The sequence below is a fragment of the Astyanax mexicanus genome, chromosome 4 (assembly GCF_023375975.1).
Source record: "Astyanax mexicanus isolate ESR-SI-001 chromosome 4, AstMex3_surface, whole genome shotgun sequence".
In the NCBI taxonomy this organism is placed as follows: Eukaryota; Metazoa; Chordata; class Actinopteri; order Characiformes; family Acestrorhamphidae; genus Astyanax; species Astyanax mexicanus.
The window spans coordinates 51,305,191-51,327,741 of record NC_064411.1 but is presented as its reverse complement, the minus strand read 5'-3'; the positions used below and the strand labels follow the sequence as shown (position 1 = coordinate 51,327,741).

Below are 22,551 nucleotides of genomic sequence, written 5' to 3'. Positions count from 1 at the left end.
AGCACTAATCATTATTGTCATCGTTATTAAGGTTATTCAGACATTAGTCATAATTAATTTTTAAGTTAACTTTTTACATTTTGTTTTCCTTTAGCTGTCTTTTTTTTACCCTTCTTTTCTAGTTCATTTTTTTTCTTTTATCGTTTTTAGTTATTGCTTATTATATATTAACCTTTTTTATTACTTTTTATTTCTTACCTATAATTTTATGATTCTTACCAAAAAAATGTTTTTATATAATATCTTATATATCTTTTTCTTGGATGTTGTTTATTTATTTATTTATTTTTTTTCTTTTTTCTTCGACAAACCCATCCCCGTGTATTGTAAATGAGGACCACCCTCAATGTACTCCGAGTTTAATTAAAAGTTAACTAATTGATTGCTTTAACAAGGCTTTTTTTGTCCTGTTCACTTTACCAACTTTAGTTTCTGGCATGATTTCAGTACAACACCTGTTCTTTTTCTTCTTCTATTGTTTAATGGCTGACGAAAGCCTGTCTTATTAACTAGTAATACTTTAAAAAATGTATTTTTCATGCTGCATACAAATTTGTGTTTTTGATCTGGACTGTGGTTCATGGTCCAAAACTACTGTAGCTTTTAAAGCTTGTTGAGTATATTCTGAATCATTAATATGTGTGTACACCTAATAATACTAAATAAAATGATAGAAACTCTATAATCTCCAGGCTGTAACTTTTTTTTTTTTTTTTTTTTTTTTTTTACAGCTTCACCATCAAATCAAAGCTGCGGTTCAATTTTAGAAGTTTTATTTATTTTGTCATCTGTAGTGGCATTCTTATAATATTTATTACCCTTGATGATTCTTACTTAATTATACTTTTTATCTTATTTGATTTATATCTTATTTTTAAGTATCTTATATATCTTATTAAAATGTTGGATCTTTTTTATTTATTATTCTTTTTCTTTGACAATTCCTTACCTGTGTATTGGCTCGGCTACATTGTAAATTAGAACCACCTTCAGTGTACTCCGAGTTTAAACAAAGGTTGATTGATCGATTGATTGATTTAACAAGGCTTTTGTCCTGTTCACTTTATCAAAGTAACATACTTTAGTTTCTGGCATGATTTCAGCACCTGTTCTTTTTCTTCTTCTATTGTTTAATGGTTGATGAAAGCCTTTCTCAACATCTGGTAATTGGTTCAGAACCATTGAAAAATTAATTTTTTGGAGTTTTTAAACATGTGAACATTTGTGTTCTTTGATCTGGACTGTGGTTCATAGTCCAAAAGTAACTTTTAAAGCAGTTGTTGAGTATATTCTGAATCATTAATATGCGTGTACACCTAATAATACTAAATAAAATGATAGAAACTCTATAACTATTACAGCTTCTCCATCTAATCAAAGCTGCGGTTCAATTTTAGATCAAGCAGCAGTTTAGGCAGGCTGCCCCGGGTGCCAACGCGAGGCAGGAATAAATAGCTGCAGAATCCAATTACAGAACTTGGCTTTGTTAAGCAAGCCTCCGAGTTTTCTCCCATTAAAGCGACTCTCCATCAGCCTCACACAGCCGCCGCGGTTGCCTAGTGACCGACGCTCGCTGCAGAGATGCGGTACAAATAACGCGACCTTGTGAAAGTGCTGTGTTCCACATGCACATGAAAGGAAGCCTCAAAAAAACTGTTCCTTCCTATGAGAAAACGGCAGTAACCCACTTTGAGCTCGGCGGTGATGAAGGGAAAACGGTCAGTCTGTCTGTAATCCAACACAACTCAACTCATCACCGGCTGCAATTAACACGAAAACAGCGCCCGCATGACCAGATCTGCCATTACAGAGCCAACCAGAGCCAACCAGAGAGAGAGATACTGTTTCATCTTTATTGGCATGACAACAGAGGATGCTACATATGTCTAGTGAAAGATTGGATCAGGATGTATTGCTCATTTTACAGGAAAGTTTAAACTAAATAGAAAAAATTGAGAATTAAATTAAAACATAAACCCCATCCACATACTGTATTTCTACTTCTACCAGCATGACTCTCTAATAAAAAAAAAAAAAAATCTTGATAAGTTACCAATTTGATACAAAACACAACTGTAAGTTAAAGGAAAACTCTGGTGTAAAATGGACTTTTATTGAAGTAAAATATGATAAAAAGTTCTTACCCTTGATGAATAGCACACCTCCATTCTCCCACAGCGTTCAGAGATCCAGAAATGTAACAATTTGTCCAAACACCCTTCAGACTGGGTGATATGGGGCAAATTATAATTTGCTCCGATAAATCACTTTTTCCACCGTAATCCAACTCAAAGTAGCTCCACACCTCCTTGCTAGAATCTGTAGAGCCCTGACATTTAAAACGAGGCATTAATAACTTAAAAAGTGCAGAAGAAGCAGGCTATGTGGAGTCTATGTATATATATGTCTATGTCATTATCAGTACAGTGATGGCGGCGCTCGGAGCTGAAGCTATTAGTGTTATAGGATGTAAACAGAGGTTTTTAATAAGCTTCACTTTTTAAGTTATTGGTGCCACATTGTGTACCAATGTACTTTGAGCTGGATAACGGTGGAAAAAAAACGATCTTTATCGGGACAAATTATGCCCCATATCACCCAGTCTGAAGGGTTTTTGTAGAAACTGTTAAAATTTCTGGATCTCAGAACGCTGTGGGAGAACGGAGGTGAGCTATTCATCAAAGGTAAGAACTTTTATCATGTTTTACTACAACAAAAGTCCATTTTACACCAGAGTTCTCCTTTAAGTCTTTGGCGGAGAAACTTCAGCACCTGCAGGGAGCAAAGTTAATGTTTTAGTAATGTTATTAAAAAGGCAGGTGGAAGCTGGTGATTGGTTGGGAAATGTAAAAAGGTAATGTAGCATTAGAGTCTCCTGGTAAAACTTTTGCTAGGCGCTTTCATTTATCTATGCTATAACAAGGTTTTTGTCTACATTTCGGCCTCCTGTACACAACAAAACTACAGTTTTTGGTCAGTGGAAACAAAAAAAGTGGTAACATTGTGCAGTTTCTGGCATTCTGAGCAAATCTATACCTGAAATGGCACTTATGAACACATTGAAACATTAGTGAAATATGCCATATGTCATAGTGAAAGTGACTCATCTGATCTGATTTGAAAAGATAAAATTTGACAAAGTCCTGAAATCAGATCTAAGACACATTAAGAAAAAAAAAAACATCGGGTTTAAGTCACTTAAACCTGATAATGTGAATGCAGCTGAAGTGTTGCCTATATAGCTCTCCCTTGCTTTCTCTGAATCTCTCTTTATCTGTCTGAATCTCTCACTTTCTCACTATCGCAGTATCTCCCTTTATCTCTCACTCTCTCACCTTCTCTCTACCTCTCTATCTATTTCAATCTCTTGCTTTCTCTCTCTTTAAATCTTTCATTTTCTCTCTATCTCTCATTTTCTCTTAATCTCTTACTTTCTCTCGATCTCTCTTTCTCTCTCAATCTCTTACTTTCTCTCTATCTCCCTTTTTTCTTTCTCAATCTCTCATTATCACTCCGTATTCATTTATCTCTGTCTTAGTGTCTCTCTTATTCTCTCTCTCAATCTCTAGCTTTCCCATTTTTGTCTGTTTATCCCTCTCCCAATCTCTTGCTTTCTGTCTCTCCCTTTATCTCTCCTAATCTCTCTCTTTCTCTGTCTCCCAATCCAATCTCTTGCTTTCTCTCTGTCCCTTTATCTCTTTCTTAATCTCCCTCTTACTCTGTTTCTCAATCTCTCTCTTTCTCTCTATCTTCCTTTATCTCCTCTCAATAACTCTCTCTCTCTCAATCTTTAGCTTTCCCTCTGTCTCTTTTTCTCTCTCTCCCAATCTCTTACACCTCTCTATCTCTTTTAATTTTTCTCTGTCTCAATCTTTCATTTTCTCTCTTTTTGTCTCACTCTGTCTCTTGCTTTCTATCTCTCAATCTCTCACTATAACTCTTAATCTTTCTCACTCTCTGAATTTATTGCTTTCTCTCTATCTCTCTTTTGACCTCCAATTTTCTCTCAATCTCTTTGCTTTCTCTCTGTCTCTTTATCTCTTTCTTAATCTCCCTCTTACTCTGTTTCTCAATCTCTTGCTTTCTCTCTACTTTCCTTTATCTCCTCTTAATAACTCTCTCTCTCTCAAACTTTAGCTTTCCCTCAGTCTCTTGCTTTCTCTCTCTCAATCTCTTACTATCACATTTAATCTTTCTTACTCTCTGAATGTATTGATTTCTCTGTCTCTTTTGATCTTACACTTTCTCTCTATCTCACTTTATCTCTCTCTCTCTTTTGATCTCTCACTTTCAATCTGTCTTTATCTCAATATCTTATTTTCAATGTTCAATCTCTCTCTCTCTCTCTCTCTCTCTCTCTCTCTCTCTCTCAATACATCACACTTTACTGAAATACAGTAATCCAGCCTTCGGTAAATGAATCACAGCTCCATCAGTGCCATTGATTCACTGTGAATCAATCTGAATCATTTTGAATCCATGTGAATCACTTTGAATCACTTTGAATCAGTGTGAGGGGAAAACACAGCTGTAGCATTAATGGGTTTCTTCCTCTACAGAAGCTACTGATGGGCGAGCTGAGTGTGTGAGGGCTCTCCTCTCTCTATCTCTCTCTCTCTCTTTCTCTCTCTCTCTCTCTCTCTCTCTCTATCTCTCTCACACTCTTTCTCACACATGTACACAATGAATGATTACCTTTTCTCACATCCTCTTTTAGACGGTGTGTCAGAGCCAAATTGAACAGCCTGTTTTTTTCTATCTATCTGTCTATCTATCTGTCTATTTGTCTGTCTATCTATTTGTCTATTTGTCTATCTGTCTATCCGTCTGTCTGTCTTTGAAGGCAGCCTTTGTGTGAAATGCAGCGAAGTGAAAGGAAAATGACATGCTCTGTAATAATCAGCATCTGGGGAAATAGTCATAATTCAGCACAATGCTTATTATGTGTGTGTATAGTTTTGTGTGTGTATATAAATGTGTGTGTGTGTGTGCTGAGACAGTGTCACAGACAATGTAACAGTGAGAATGACACGAGAAACTAATACACAAAAGATGTGACACACAAAGAAAGAGAGAAAGAGAGAGTGAGAGAGAGAGAGCGAGAGACATACAGTATATACTGTTCTTTTCTTGGGGGGATTGTGAGGGAAGGTCAGGGCTGAGCAGAAAGAGGAGGAGGAGGAGGAGGAGGAGGAAGAAGAGAGTGAGAGAGAGAGAGAGAGAGAGAGAGAATGAGAGAGAGAGAGAAAAAAAAGAGAGAGAGTGATTGCTTCCTCCCATCGCAGCTTCACTCCGGAGGCTCTCGCGCTCTCCCGAAGCTTCTCACTCTCTCGCTCTTCTGATTGACGGAACTGTAAGAGCTTTAAACTGAAGTGAATCCAGAGTATCGGAGCCGAGCTGCTTCACAAGGACCAGAGAGAGAGAGAGAGAGAGCAAAGAACAAGGGATGACAGAGGCGAGTGCCAGGAAGAAGAGCTACAAGAAAGGGAGGAGTGCCACTTTCAGTATCGATGGGTTCAGCTTCACCATAGGTAAGACCTACGAGAAGATAGAGAGGGAGAAAGAGAGAAAGAGCGAGACAAAAAGAAAGAGCAAAATGAAAGTGAGATCTTGCAAGATCTTTTGAAAGAACCTTTTGAAAATGGGTCTCCGAAGTTGAAGTTCACGGCAATCTGATAGATCTAAAGGAGTAAAATACTGTATGTACCTGGTTGGGTGGTTCCTGAATGATGCCTGACCTGGATGTAGCGTTCTACAGTTTTTCTGAGTGGTTCTTTCTCGTGCTCTTTGGGAATTCTTCCTTTTGAGTCTTGGATCAACTCTGAGGTTCTTCCTCATGCTCTTTGGGAATTCTTGATTTTCGAGCTTGGATCATCTCAGTGGTTCTTTCTTAAATTATTTGGGAATTCTTTCTTTTGAGTCTTGGATCATCCCATTGGTTCTTTCTTAAATTATTTGGGAATTCTTTCTTTTGAGTCTTGGATCATCCCATTGGTTCTTTCTTAAATTATTTGGGAATTCTTTCTTTTGAGTCTTGGAGCATCTCAGTGGTTCTTTCTTAAATTATTTGGGAATTCTTTCTTTTGAGTCTTGGAGCATCTCAGTGGTTCTTTCTTCAGTTATTTGGGAATTCGTTCTTTTGAGTCTTGGATCATCTCAGTGGTTCTTTCTTAAATTATTTGGGAATTCTTTCTTTTGAGTCTTGGAGCATCTCATTGGTTCTTTCTTAAATTATTTGGGAATTTTTTCTTTTGAGTCTTGGAGCATCTTATTGGTTCCTTCTTAAATTATTTGGGAATTCTTTCTTTTGAGTCTTGGAGCATCTCAGTGGTTCTTTCTTAAATTATTTGGGAATTCTTTCTTTTGAGTCTTGGAGCATCTCAGTGGTTCTTCCTTAAGTTATTTGGGAGTCTTCATGCCTCGTTTTGGATCTTCTCAGTGTTTTTTCTTCATGCACATTTGGAACCTTTCCTTTTTAGTCTTGGATCTTGGACCTTTTTGTGGATTTAGTTTTAGTTCTATTGAGTGGTTCCTCATGCTTTTGCTTTGACTCTTGGTTCTATTTAGGGGTTGCTTATGGCTTTAGAAAGTTCTTCATTTTTATTTTTAGTTTCTCTTGATTTCTCGAAGTTGGATTGAGTCATCCTTCCCATCTCATAGGTTCTTCCTCATGTGCTTTGGAAATTCTTGTTTTTGAGTCTTCTGTGATCTCAGTGGTTCTTCCTCATACGCTTTAGGAATTCTTCCTTTTGAGTTTTGGATCATCTCAGTAGTTCTTCCTCATGTGCTTTGGGAATTCTTCATTTCGAGTCTTGGATCATCTCAGAGGTTCTTCCTTATGCTCTTTTGGAAATTTTCCTTTTGAGTCTTGAATGATTTCAGTGGTTCTTCCTTAAATTGTTTCTTAATTTCTTAAATTCTTCCTTTTGAACCATGGAGCACCTCAGTGGTTATTTGGGAATTTTTCCTTTTGAGTCTTGGATCATCTGAGAGTTTTTTCTTTGTGCTCTTTGTGAATTCTTCCTTTTGAGTCTTGGGTCATCTTAGGGGTTTGTCCTCGTGATCTTTGAGAATTTCTTTTTTTTGAGTCTTGGACTATCTCAGTGGTTCTTTAAATTATGTCAGATTTCTTATTTTTAAATCTTGGATCATCTCAGTGGTTCTTCCTCATGCTCCTTGGGAATTCTTGATTTTCGAGCTTGGATAATTTTAGTGGTTCTTCCCCGTGCGCTTTAGGAATTTTTCATTTTGAATCTTGGATCATCACAGTGGTTCTTCCTTTTGTGCTTTTGAAATTCTTCCTTTTGGTTCTTGAATCATCTCAGTTGTTCTTCCTTTTCTTCTTTGTTCTTCAATGCTCTTCGGAAGTTCTTAATTTTGAGCCTTGGCCTCTCATTGGATCTTCCTCATGCTCTTCGGAAGTTCTTAATTTTGAGCCTTGGCCTCTCATTGGATCTTCCTCATGCTCTTTGGGAATTCTTTCTTTTGAGTCTTGAATGATCTCAATAGTTCTTCCTTATGTGCTTTGGGAATTCTTCCTTTTAAACCTCATCTCAGAGGTTGTTCCTTGTGATTTCTGTAAAGTTTCTTTGGGACGACACTGTACACAGGATTATTTGCCTAAAAACACCTTTGGAATCTTTCCTTTCTGGAGTTTAACTTTCCATTTAGTTTTAGTACTATTGGTGGTCCCTTATGCTTTTAGAAAACTCTTTCTTTTGAGTCTTGGTTCTATTGAGTGATTCCTCATGGTTTTAGGAAGTTCTTGATGCTGATTTCTGGAAAGTTTTGGGAATTCTTTTTTTTTTATCTTGAATCATCTTATAGGTTCTTCTTTATATACTTAAGTAATTCTTCCTTTTGAGTCTTGGAGCATCTCAGAGATTGTTCCTGATGATTTCTGTAAAGTTGCTTTGGGACTACACTGTAAACTGGATTATTTGCCTGAAAAAAACAAGTAAACTAAGTTGAACTTTAACTATTTATGTGAAAGAGTCTTTAGCAGAAATGCTCCAGGCGCTCCCCGATATTGGAGGGGGAATAATCTGAACAGTAGTCTGGCAACATCAGGGCTTTGATTAATTTCTGTCTGGTTCCTCAGCTCTCCGCTGCCCATTAGAAGCTTATAAATATCTGAGAACTGGAACGGCACCAGCAGGACCGGCTCTGCGGAGGGGTCCATTTGAGGCTACAACACCAGAGAAGCACCATGGCAACCAGAGATGGGGTTATAGGGTGATGTCTCGCTCTTTCACACACCAGTCGCGCACATGGCCGCACGCCCACACACACACACACACACACTGTGTAAAAGCTGTCAGACCTTTTAGTTTTCTGGCATCTCTCCTGTTACGACCTCGTCTCTCTCTTAGGATGGATCTGGATTTAAAAGCTTATTTTTAAGAAAGGAATTGAAAACTGACAGTTTTTACAGAAAATTTAGCAATTGAAAATATTTGGTCAAAAAGACAAAACTGTAAAAACACTGAAAAAGGGAAAATACTGAATCATTTATATTAAAAATGAGTGCTTTATTTTAGGTATTTTAGGTTATATTGCAGTGTTTCCTCTGATGTTAGCATTGTTTTTAGCACTAGCAGCAGCACTTTACTACTTGGCTCAAAAATCTAAAACCAGACAGGAGGGCTTTATATACAGATCCTATATATAGCTCTGTAAGTTTCTGAATCAGTTTCTCTGATTTTGCTATTTATAGGTTTATATTTGAGTAAAATGAACATTGTTGTTTTATTCTATAAACTACAGACAACATTTCTCCCAAATTCCAAATAAAAATATTGTCATTTAGAGCATTTATTTGCAGAAAATGAGAAATGGCTGAAATAACAAAAAAGATGCAGAGCTTTCAGACCTCAAATAATGCAAAGAAAACAAGTTCATATTCATAAAGTTTTAAGAGTTCAGAAATCAATATTTGGTGGAATAACCCTGGTTTTTAATCACAGTTTTCATGCATCTTGGCATCATGTTCTCCTCCACCAGTCTTACACACTGCTTTTGGTTAACTTTATGCTGCTTTACTCCTGGTGCAAAAATTCAAGCAGTTCAGTTCAGTTTGATGGCTTGTGATCATCCATCTTCCTCTTGATTATATTCCAGATGGTAAAAAAAATGGTAACATCAAAGAAACTCATCATTTTTAAGTGGTCTCTTATTTTTTATTATTATTTATTATTTTTTTTACTCCTTTTAGCTTATTACGTAAATATTAATAAAATACTGTATCTGAGTTATAGTGGAACTTATATCAACTACACCTTTACTGGTGAAACATTATACTTACTGGGAAAAAAACAGTTTTCACAAAATGAAGCAAAGAAAAAAAAAGATGCCAGATTTAGCTAAAGCTAAAAACAGACAGGTGGACTCTTTATAACCACAGAGTCTGTCATCAACTATTAGCGAGTAATCCAGCTCTGAAAAACAGTCAGCATCTGGGTATGCAGTGGAAGAATCAACTTTGCCTCCGCATTATAAGTGGTCTGAGACAATCTTGATTTGAGATAATTGGTAAATGTGAAGGCAAATCTGGGTCCAACTCACAAACGAAACAAGCAGATGGACAAAAAATGTCGATACACACAAAAAAGGCAAAAATTTGGCCAAAAGTTTGGCTTTTTCTTTTTATATATGCGATATGATCCTAAAATAATATTACAATGTTTCAGGGTATTTTTGTGTAATGATATTTTTGGCAATATGATTTGAACCCACACCCTTCCCCACCACAATAAACTGTTCACTCACCCTTATTTAAAATCCGGCGCCCGCGGTGTAAAGGAGGAAATTGTGCAAATTTGATTTCTCAAATTTACTTCTGCTCTGCATCCGTCTGCAATCACCCACAAATGAGCTTCTTAAGAAGTTAATGTGATAATAAGACGGAATAATTTATAACACACAGATTAGTGCTTTTGTTGGCTTGTCTGCTGTACGATCAGTTCAATAATTATTTTAGATTGTAGTTTTGTACTTCATTTTTCTTTGAAAAGCAGGACTAAAAATATATCTTTTTTGTCAGGCAAGATTATGTAATGGTGGAGAAACAGTAGCCAAATTATAAAAAAAAACTAGTGAAACTAGTGGGTTTTGGCCACAAAAAAATATTTTATTTCTTCTGCTAATAATTCCCTAATCCCTAAATCTGTGTATATTTTTACTTATTTAAGAAAAAAATACTGTCCACCAATTTTTTTTTTTATATTAAGAAAAATATATAATATTGCATATATAGTACAGTCATGTCTGTGCTACCTTCCGACCGCTTATTATACATCCTATCTATCTATCTATCTATCTATCTATCTATCTATCTATCTATCTATCTATCTATCTATCTATCTATCTATCTATCTATCTATCTATCTATCTATCTATCTATCTATCTATCTATTCAAACATGCAGAATTTGGGTTGATTGACAGGCAGCTTCTCCGAGTGTCCTCTAGGAATCTTCTCCAAAGCCCTCAAAGTTTCCAAAATGTACTTAGCTTATTTTATTGCAGTTACATAGATAGATAGATAGATAGATAGATAGATAGATAGATAGATAGATAGATAGATAGATAGATAGATAGATAGATAGATAGGTGCAGTAAGAACATTAAAACTAGTATACAATATATACAAGGATATATAAATACATACAGTACAAAAACTATGCAAAGTATGAAGGTAACATGACTGTAAATAGAAGGTAGTGCAATAAGACAAATATTATTAGGATCAAAGGGAAAAGCAGGTATCGGCATATACAACTATACTGAAAAAAAAAGAAGATAAAAAACTGTTCTAGTATTGTTTTTAGTAGAATGTAAAAGTGTCCAGGGTAGGGCTGCAACTAATAATTGATTATTTTGGTAGTCAACTAATCTAATGATCATTTATTCGATTAGTCGATTAATCAGCGATTATTTCTGATATGTCCTCCATCTCTGAAAACAACAGAAAAACAGCTAAACATGAGATTTAAAAGGCATTTAAATGTCCACATGTTCTTTAAATGGGAAGAGTACTGATATTTAGTGAATAAATATGTCTCCAGCATTTTGTGTAATGCGGTACTGTTACAAATTAACGATTAGTCGATTATGAAATTTGTAGTCGTCAAATTTACAGTCATATGAAAAAGTTTGGGCACCCCTATTAATCTCAATCATTTTTAGTTCTGAATATTTGGGTGTTTACAACAGCCATTTCAGTTTGATATATCTAATAACTGATGGACACAGTAATATTTCAGGATTGAAATGAGGTTTATTGTACTAACAGAAAATGTGCAATTTGACCGGTGCAAAAGTATGGACACCCTTATCATTTTATTGATTTGAATACTCCTAACTACTTTTTAATGACTTACTGAAGCACAAAACTGGTTTGTTGATAGCCAGGTGTATCCAATCATGAGAAAAGGTATTTAAGGTGGCCGTTACTATTTCCAATCCAGTAATCAGATTAAAGTTACTTATTTAAGTCACTGTGCGTTACTCTCTCTCTCTCTCTCTCTCTCTCTCTCTCTCTCTCTCTCTCTCTCTCTCTCTCCACCTCATCTCCTCCACACACACACACACACACACACACCGCTCCCTTACCCATTCCCCCTCCGCTCTTCCCCAATCACACGCGTCTCGCTTTCTCCCCTGTCTCTCTCTCTCGCGCTCGGCGTGTCTTTAGTTTCCGCCCGTTTTCGTTTTTCGCCAGTTCTCGGGTTTCGCCGTTATCTCTTTATAAAGGCGTTTTTTTTGTGGCCGCGTCCCAATTCACTAGCCAGGGCAGCGGTCTGCACAGATCTGATTGGCAGAGGAGAGCGTTTGAAGATTTTACACCACACGTGATTGGAAGTTCACTGTGGCGCAGAGCGCACATACCGTAAAGACAAGAAAAGTTCCGGTGCTTTAAATGAACACTGTCAGAATTAAATCCTTCTCAGTAGTTGGGTCCGGTATGGGTCCATATTGGACAACGTCTGGGTCCGGACCCGGACCGCAGTCTGCAAATATGTGATCCCTGGTCTAGACCATATACACGGTTCTGTTTTATAAAACCACTCCTTGCTGCCCTGCTGAGAACAACAGGTTCAATGTTCAGTTTTACAGTGTTAAATATATCAGGTCAAGAAAGACTTTCTTTATTTTATATATTTTTTATAAAAACAAGTATTTATGTTTAGTAAAATCAAGAATATTTTATTCATATTCAATCATATTTTATTTGATTATTTTTAAATATGTTAAGTTAATTTTTTTATTTTTATTAAAAAAATATATTTTTTTAGGAAATAGTTCAACTTAATAGAGATACATTGTTGCTGTTAAAAATGCATTTTCCAATAAAGGGAATATTGGCAAAACTGGTTATAATGTTTATGTTAAGGCGGCGGGAGGTGGTGTTTGCAGCTGCTTAAATTAACTAATAAAGTAACTTGTAAAGTAACTTAGTTACTTTTAAAATCAAGTAATCCATAAAGTAACTAAGTTACTTTTTAAAGGAGTAATCAGTAATCAGTAATCGGATTACTTTTTCAAAGTAACTATACCATCACTGAGGGGAAGGATACAAAAAAAGTCTCAGGGATTTAACCTGTCAGTTTCCAGTGTGAGGAACATAGTAAGGAAATGGAAGACCACAGGGACAGTTCTTGTTAAGCCCAGAAGTGGCCGGCCAAGAGTGGCATCAAAAAAGCACATCATAAAAAGCACACTCTGTTTGTGGCGTGCTTGCAGAAATGGCTTCTTTGGCATCACTCTCCCATACAGCTTCTCCTTGTGCAAAGTGCGCTGTATTGTTGACCGATGCACAGTGACACCATCTGCAGCAAAAGAGATGCTGCAGCTCTTTGGAGGTGGTCTGTGGATTGTCCGTGACTGTTCTCACCATTCTTCTTCTCTGCCTTTCTGATATTTTTCTTGGCCTGTCACTTCTGGACTTAACAAGAACTGTCCCTGTGGTCTTCCATTTCCTCACTATGTTCCTCACAGTGGAAACTGAAAGGTTAAATCTCTGAGACAACTTTTTGTATCCTTCCCCTGAACAACTATGTTGAACAATCTTTGTTTTTAGGTCATTTGAGAGTTGTTTTGATGAGCCCATGATGCCACTCTTCAGAGGAGATTCAAAATAGGAGAACAACTTGCAATTGGCCACCTTAAATACCTTTTCTCATGATTGGATACACCTGGCTATGAAGTTCAAAGCTCAATGAGGTTACCAAACCAATGTTGTGCTTCAGTAAGTCAGTAAAAAGTAGTTAGGAGTATTCAAATCAATAAAATGATTAGGGTGCCCATACTTTTGCACCGGTCAAATTTTGGTTTAATGCATATTGCACATTTTCTGTTAGTACAATAAACCTCATTTCAATCCTGAAATATTACTGTGTCCATCAGTTATTAGATATATCAAACTGAAATGGCTGTTGCAAACACCCAAATATTTAGAACTAAAAATTATTAAGATGGGGGTCCGCGGTGGGCGCTGTGTTTTCTGCTGGTTTTAGTGGAGCATGTCTCACACAGTGTTCGCCTGATTCTGGTGCCACCGGGACCACCTGCTGCGGGGGGGGTGGGCAGACCCGGACCACTCACCTAATTCATGTGACCGACAGTAACCCCCCCGAGGCTTTCTCTCTAATTATATGGAGGCTGGTGCTGAGCACAGCTGGAGCCGGGGGATTGTGTGGGCTTTAGTGGGGGGATAGACAGAGATGGACAGTTTAATAATACATGAAATATAATTTTCACAGTAAGGGGATATTCTACTGTATATACTGTTGAACTCTACACAGATCACAGCAGAGAATTATGACCACTTCCACTGTTCTGTAATTACAGAATGTAGTTCTGTATCTGTTTCTCTGTATACTTTATTATTATTATTATTATCTTTTTCCCCTGTACTTTAATACTCTGAACCCCACAGGAGAGAAAAACACCACAGAGCAGATATTATTATTATTATTATTTGGGTGGTGGTCTTAGCATTGATTAGCATGGTGGTGGTGTATCAGGTGTTAGTAGTATAGTGTGTTGTGCTGGTGAGTGAGTAGATCAGATACTGCAGCAGTGCTGCTGGAGTTTTTAAACACTGTCTTTTGTATCTCTCACTGTCCTCCACTCCACTATTATACACCCCTGCCTACAGTATTAGGTATATATTCCACCTTGTAGACACAGTACAATCCGAGACAGAAGCTCTGAATTTGTTGCTATACTTTTTGTCCTCTAGTTCAGGGGTTCTTAACCTGAGGGACCCTCATGGGTTTGCGACGTACTTCCTGGGGGTCACGTTTTCTCAGCTAAATTTGCAATAAATCAGATTTGGGTGCCAAACTTTGTTTTTCTTAACTGACTGGAACTGACTCATTCTCTGGCTTGATTCAGGCTTGTTTTACATGTTTAAAACATGTCGCTTTTTTAATTAAGTCTCTTTTTCACTGAGTCGAACCTACTCAATTGCCACTCTACTTGACTCTTCGATCTTAATCTTGATTTAGGGTCACACGTGTGTTGTGGTTCTGCAAGTCCAGGCTGGATTAAAATGGAGCGTTTTTATAAAGGTCGAATTATGAGTGGAGATGCAAAACACCTGCTTCCAGATAAAAAGTACTTGGAATATGGATTTTTCCAACCCTGAAACAGAGATTCACAGAACGCTTTCTGCCTGATTTATGGATTTCACTGGTAATGGAGTTCCCAGCACTCAGTTCGATGGCTAAAAAACAAATATAGAGCCTGTTCCAAAATGAAAGTTTTTTTTTTTTTGGAGCCTGCAATTGGATCGCACAGTTAAAAAGATTAAAAACCCCTGCTCTAGTCCTTCATGAGTGGTCAATTAGTGGAGAATAAGGGAAATGCTTTAGAGTCTCCTGGAAGAACTTGCACTGAACCATTCACTTCCACTGGCAGCAACACAGCCCTATAGTGCTACCACCACCATGTTTAAAAGACCTACTGGAAGTTTACACACCGCTGAGGCTCTGTCCACATGTATCTGATTGTGTATAAGTTTCAAACAAAACTTAAATACATTGTTTCTTTGTTGCTGAAACACTGTATAGACTGTATTCATTTTATTTTTCTTTACAAATATGGTGAAAAAAGTAGCCAAATTATTGAAAATCAGTCAAAATATCTTGTTAGGGTTCAAGCACCGAAGGTGCGTAGAACCCTATTGTTTTTGCTAAGATTTTTCTTCTTCTTCTTCTTCTTCTTCTTCTTCTTCTTCTTCTTATTATTATTATTATTATTATTATTATTATTATTCTTTTTCTCCTGTAAAAACAGTTGTGCAGCCTAAACCGTAAGTCATAGAGAAATGAAACTTGGTAGGTAGATGTAGGATCAGTGCATCTCGGTGGACAACAAAAATGGCACCGATTGGTCAAGTGGTGGCGCTATAAACAAGGAAATTCATTTTTCACAATTTTCTCAATAACTCAAAAACCATAAGACCTACATTCAAAATTCTTTTTTTTGATGGATTCCTTGGGTCAATACCAACAACTTTCCAATTTGGACCATGCACTTCCGTCTATATAGATTTTGTGCTAATTTGCATAATATGCAAAACCTACTTTTGCAAACTAGTCCTAGGAATTTTGACCAATCCTGGCATGTTTGGTATCAAAACACTCGTGAGAGCATGCGCTTCAATATTCATTAAGAAAAAGTTGAAATATGTAAACAATATGACCGCCATATGCAAATTAGTCCTTCCGGATATATGCCCCATTCACTTCAAGAGGTAAATTTGGAGCACTGTTTCTCAGCAACCGTGCAACCTAGCAAGTTGAAACTTTGCATGCAGAATCTATCATACAGCCTCTAAAGGATGTTCAAAGGGCAACTTAATCAATCAACATGGCTGAACACCATCAGCCAATCAGCATTCAGCAGACATTTTGGCAGGCTGAATGTTGCCCAATCTGGATGATATTTGGCAGTTATATTCAGGTGGAGACACTGTAGTGACCTGCAAAGTGCTGAAACAATCCGCCCACTGGGGGGCGCTGTTCCACAAAAACGAGTATATGTCAATCATGCTGTACTATTTTGACATCTAATTGTTTTTGCCATATTTAGTACAGTGGCTCTGACAAATTTCTCAATACAACTATGTTTAAAAAGTGCTTTGTTCATTCATAATTGCTAATTGTTTGAAAATAGCTATATTGAAACTACTCTCTGGATATTTGGCCTATCACCTCCATTTCAGTCTTGCTGCACACTGTAGAGTCTCTAGGTAAATGTTCATTAAAAACATTTGTGAAAATTTCACATACAATACTCTCCAGGCATCAAGCAATCTGTGCGTCCTTGGAATTTCTAACCTAAATTGCTGTAACTCTGCAGTATTTGCTGTAATCTCACAATGTTAAAGACCTCTGTACAATATCACTCTGATGAAGCGCCATTTAATACAGAACTAGATTAAGAATAACTTGACATTACATGTCATATCAGAACATTCACTCCTTTGTGCCTCTTCTCAACATTAATAACAGGTGAAAGACTTTTGATCATTTTAAATGTGACAGAATGTCTCCAATTGTGTTAGACCTTCTTACACATCACCATCCTATGCTCTAGTAGGCACCATTGTGCTAGTTGGTGCTTGATGAAGCGCCATTTAATTCAGAACTAGATTTATAATAACTTCGTAATGACATGTCATATCAGAACATTCACTCCTTTGTGTTAATTCAAACTTGTTTGGTCAAACATTTCAGCTTGTTCTGCAAAGGTTCAAAGGTCAATCTGAATACCACTTTGTGAACATTCTGGTTGAAGCCACCTGATCAATACCAATAACATGTAGACACCTTTTGACTAGTTCTAACTCACTTAATGAATATCCTACAAAGTTCACTAGATTTACATGTGAATTTAAGCACTGATCAGGTTGAAAGGCCTCTGCTCAACATTAATAACAGGTGAAAAACTTGATAATTTCTAAATGTGACAGGGCATCTCCAATCATATTAGACCTTCTTACACATCACCATTCAATGCTCCAGTAGGCACCATTGTGCAAGTTGGTGCTTGAACCCGATGATTGCCGCTTGCGGCTATATTTTTTTTTGTTTTTGACAAAAATTTAATTTCAGTTCGTCCCTAGTAGATGGATGTGTAGATGTTTAGGATATTTGTTCTTTTTTCAGAAAAAACTGTGAAACAATTTTGTTTGCATTTGGCAAGTTTAAAAGACACCACTGAGGCTCCCACCACACTATCTGGTCTGTTTGAGTATATGTGCGTGCGTGAATGTGTGTGCGTGTGTGATGGATATGTTTCAAAGCGAAATTTCGTGACCCTTTCATGCAGAGCATTTTGTCGATTTCTCTTTATAAACTCACCCCTTTGATGCTGTGAGGTCTAGTTTAACACTGGGGTCTTTGGATACACTGGCACGTCACACTCGGCCCTCTTGTGTTTCTATTAATAGTTTTCCAACAATAAAAAAGAGACTGGGCCCACTGTTTTTTTTAACCTCAAAAAGGTTATGTATGGTGACTTTCCCCCATGTCCTTAAAATGTAGTATAAACTAGAAATGTGTGTGTGTATTGGTGTCCTTGTTTTTTTTTCATTAAACTGGAAAATGTCCTGACTTTTTTTACTTTTAAATAACGCAGTTGGACAAAATTTAAACCACATTTTTACTTTATCTCTAGCCCTCTCAGAAATGCATGTCCTAATTTTGTAGGTTTATTTTGCATATTTAAAAAAATCACAAAAACAAGTGTGAGTGTGTGTGTGTGTCTGGTGGAAATGTTTTTAAAGCGAAATCTCATGACCCTTTCATGCACAGCATTTTGTCGATTTCTCTTTATGAACACACCCCTTTGATGCTGTGAGGTCTAGTTTAACACTGGGGTCTTTGGATGCCCGTCAAAGTCCCTATTCTTCTATTTCTATTAATAGTTTTGCAACAATGAAAAAGATATTGGGCCCACTGTTTTTTTTTTTTATTTTAACCTCAAAAAATGTGTGGTTATGTACCCGATTTTCCCCTATTTCCTTAAAATGTAGTATGAACTAGAAATGTGTGTTTTTTTTACTTTAACTGGAAAATGACCTGACTTGTCTTACTTTTAAAGAATGCAATTTACACCGCATTTTTAATAAAACAAATGTTTTTACTTTATCTCTAGCCCTCTCATAAAGGCATGTCCCAATTTTGTAGGTTTGTGTTGCATGTCCTGAAAAAATCACAAAAACAAGTGTGTGTGTGTGTGTGTGTGTGTGTGATGGATATGTTTCAAAGCGAGATCTCATGACGCTTTCATGCACATCATTTTGTCGATTTCTCTTTATGAACACACCCCTTTGATGCTGTGAGGTCTATTTTTATAATCATAGGAAATACACACAAACACACACTTACATCCTCATGCTATCCTTCTAATGGCCATTCTCTCTCTCTCTCTCTCTTTTTCGCTCTCTCTCTCCAGTGGCTAATGAAGACGGAGAAAGCAACACCAGGCCACTGGCACCGTTTGCACGTAAGTGTTTTCCCTTGAGAAAATGGAAAAAAGGCAGCGGCATCAACATCAACATCACCGACACAAAACAAACAGCACAGCTCGAGTACAGCAGCAGCAGCCGAACCAGATCAATTCTCACACTGAGAAAAAAAAACACAGATTTAAGAAATTCAGATACGACCTGGTAATGTGAACAAAGAACAACCTGTAGCTTAGATTTGTTAGCTGACCTGCGTTAGACTCGAAACTCATAACACTTTGACTGTTGTATCAGACCTGATTTTAGGAGCCAAATCTGTATCGCTTTACTTTTTGCCATCATCATTGGCAAAAATCAGCATGTCTCAATAATTGATATATCGATTTATCGTACAATAAATAAACATGACTTCAATCATTTTTGATAATCGCGATATCGTCTACTGTGTTTATTTGTATGTTTGTTCACTTATAATACAGTGAACAGTGAATTTTATCCAGTCGTGCTTCAATAACTGTGTGGATAGATAGATAGATAGATATATAGATAGATATATAGATACATAGATACATAGATAGATAGATTAGACTTATAACTACTAACTCGTAACACTTTGACTGTTGTTTTAGACCTGGTTTAAGAAGCCAAATTTGTATCGCTTTACTTTTTGTGATATCTTCTATCGTGTGAACAGTGAATTTTAGCCCGTTGTGCTTCAATAACTGTGTGCAAATGTACCCGTTTTTTTTATTTTAAATATACTAAAAGTAAAAACACACAGCCTGCAGCTGAGAATTTTTAAAAATCTGGCACCCGGCCAATAACTGTGTTCCATACACACAGTGTCCACAAAAAAGTAGGTGAAGAAATAAGTATATAATGTAGCTAAAGCAAGCTGCATGACAGGGGTTCGAACCAGCGATCTCCCGATCATAGTGGCTGCATTTTAGACTGCCGGACCACTAGGCACCACCGCCCCAAAACATTACAAAATTATTTTTGTCAGTTATATTTATGCATTGGTGACGAGAGTGGCCAAATAATCAAATAAAACATATTGATAAATCATTTTTATTTGTTTGGTTTTGGCCAAAAAGTTTAATTTTAGTTGTCCCTATTAGATGCACGTGTAGATGTTTGAGATTTTGTTCTTATTTCAGAAAAAAATATATGTGCAAAAAATATTTGTATATGTTAATAGAAATGTATAACATTGCTATTTGAAAATCTTTTTAAACATGCAGAATTTGGGTCAGTTGACAGGCAGCTTCTCCGAGTGTCCTGTAGGAATCTTCTCCAAAGCCCTCAAAGTTTTTAAAATGTACTTAGCTTATTTTATTGCAGATAGATAGATAGATAGATAGATAGATAGATAGATAGATAGATAGATAGAGAATATATATATATATATAGATATAGACTATAGAGAAGATGCTAACTGAAGCTTGAAAAATTAACTATGCCTTAAAAGATATGAATGAAAATAAAGAATTATGTAACTTTAAGATATGTATCTCACCTATTACAGTAGTTAAAGAGCATATATTATACAATATACAAATACAAACAGTACAAAACTATACAAAGTATGAAATTAACCTTACCGTAGATAGGAGGTTTTGTATCACCTACGACTGTAGCCCCTATACGAGCAAAGGCCTTTTAAGGGCTTTTACTGGTGCTAGTTCTTTTTCATCAGCTTCATGTGTATGCTGTATGTCCTTAAAATGTAGTATGAACAAAAATGTGTGTGTTTGTATATTTGTGCCCTTGTTTTTTTTTAATTAAACTGGAAAATGTTCTGACTTTTTTTTTTACTTTTAAAGAACGCAGTTAGACAAAATTTAAACCGCATTTTTAATCCAACAAAAAACTGTTTTTACTTTGTCTCTAGCCCTCTCAGAAAGGCATGTCCTAATTTTGTAGGTCTATGTCGCATGTCCTGAAAAATCACAAAAAACAAGTGTGTGTGTGTGTGTGTGTGTGTGTGATGGATATGTTTCAAAGTATGACTGGGAGCTGGAAAGAGTAACAAAAAAAATAAATAAAATAAATAAATAAATAAATAAAAATTATGTAATGACAGACTGTGGCCACTAGATAGAGGCATTGCAGCATTTTCAATGTCTTTGATGCAAATGTTTTTTTCACTCATGTCTGTACTCAGGCGCAGTCTGTACAGCCTGTATTAATATGAAATAACATATAATATAGTCCATATAATACAGGATTTAATACAATTATTAAATTATTATTAGTTCTTGAAATGTTTCAGATTCACTGTATACCTGTAACTCTACCTCTTCACAACTGTACAACTGATGCTCTTAAACATATTAAAAGCAAGACGAAGAAGTTCAGCACAGCTGTTAACTGAAACTCATCTGTCTTCTATGAAAGATGTGCTTTAAAATATAACACATATTCTGTTTTGTTTAACACTTTTTCGTATGATAAAGTATTTTATATGTTTTTCTCTATAGTTTGGATGACTTTAATATTAATCTACAATTCTGCATTTTTTTTCAAATAACGAAAAAACACAGTATTTAAGGTGTGTCTAAACTTTTCAATTTTTCTTGTCTTTTTACTTGCTGTTTTTGCCTTTTCAGCCAAATAATTTTGATTGCTGAATATTTGTTGCATCACTAAATATTACATTTAAAAAAACACCTTTATTCTTTGATTCAGTTTAATTTAAACTATTCGGCTGATGATTGTAGAAAGTTCTCCTCATGTTTTGTGTTCATTCACAGGATCCAAGTCCCAGAATGCACTGTGGAACACCATCACTGCTGAAATGGGGATTACAGACAAGAGCCAGGGTCAGAGAGTCACTGCTGATGACCCTCGCAGCCCTGAGGAAATACTGGCAGAAGATTTCCCAGTTACATGTGGACCAGACGCCATGGAGAAGACCGCCTTAAGGTTCAGTCATAGCGTCTTTCTCTCTCTCTCTCTCTCTCTCTCTCTCTCTCTCTCTTTCTCTCTGTTTAAAAGTGTTTTACTGCATTCTGTACATCAGAATTTACACATCACTGCATGTTGAGAATGTCCAAAAGAAATACTTTAAACAAATAAACACAGATACATATTATAGCTTTTAAAGAAAACAAATTTTCCCTTTTATTTTCACAATTTAGAAAAGGTCTATGGTTCATACAAAACATGTTCATTAAGTTCTTTACACAAAAAAATCACTTTTACATAACGATAAAGATCTCACCAGCTCTGTACTTACCAGTTTCAGTCTCTTGGATTAAAATGAGCCTTTTAAGGGCTCTGTCACTCTTTTTATGCAAATAAGCTGTTGCTGGCCACACATTAGTGTTAACTTGTGCTAAATGGTAAAACATGAATGGTAAAAGCATGCTAGTTCATGCCTAACTACGATACTAAAATATTGCACTAAAAAAATATCCCTCATCTGCTGACTTACCAGAGAGAATAGGTACAGATTCCTCCCTCAGACGAAGTGTGCTGACTAATCCTTGCTGTGTACTGTGTACTGAGGTTCTCAACCAAAATGAATGAAATGGCGTTTCTACATTTTTACATACTTAACATCTCCCTCATCTGCTGACTTGCCACAGAGAGTAGGTACAGATCCCTTCCTCAGAAGAAGTCTGCTGGCTAATCCTTGCGATGTACTAAGTACTAAGGTTCTCAACCAAAATGACTGAAATGGGGATTCTTCTTCTACTGATCCAGTGGGTTGGGTTCTGGTGAGGGTTGATGGGTGAGGTGTCACAATAAGGGAGCATCCAAATGGAACATAGTAGCATAGCATTCCTGATACTAAACTCTTTCATCTGATTAACAGAAAACGTATGGATGGATGGATTTTTATTGGGGTTTGGAGTGTTTTTAGGGTTTACAGGAACAGTCTAGACCCGAGTGGAAATACAAAATCACGCTAAAATTGTGTTTTGCATAATTTATACTCTTTAAAAGTGGGGTTCTTCCCTTTAAAGAGCAATGAGTACAAAATAAGTTTTTGTACACCATCTACAGATTGGACCTTTGGAAAATTTGCAATACTGCCAGAAGACTGTTGTAAAAATAGGA

At 36.4% G+C, this 22,551-nt stretch overlaps 1 protein-coding gene across 1 annotated transcript in view; it reads left to right on the top strand.

Annotated features, from left to right (window-relative positions):
• pde1cb (phosphodiesterase 1C, calmodulin-dependent b) overlaps positions 1-22,551 on the top strand; it is a 175,854-nt gene that overhangs the window by 12,602 nt on the left and 140,701 nt on the right. Inside the window, exons 2-3 of the mRNA XM_049476575.1 lie at positions 18,471-18,521; positions 21,240-21,411. Coding sequence (XP_049332532.1) covers positions 18,471-18,521; positions 21,240-21,411 — 223 coding nt within the window. The remainder of the gene's footprint in view (positions 1-18,470; positions 18,522-21,239; positions 21,412-22,551) is intronic.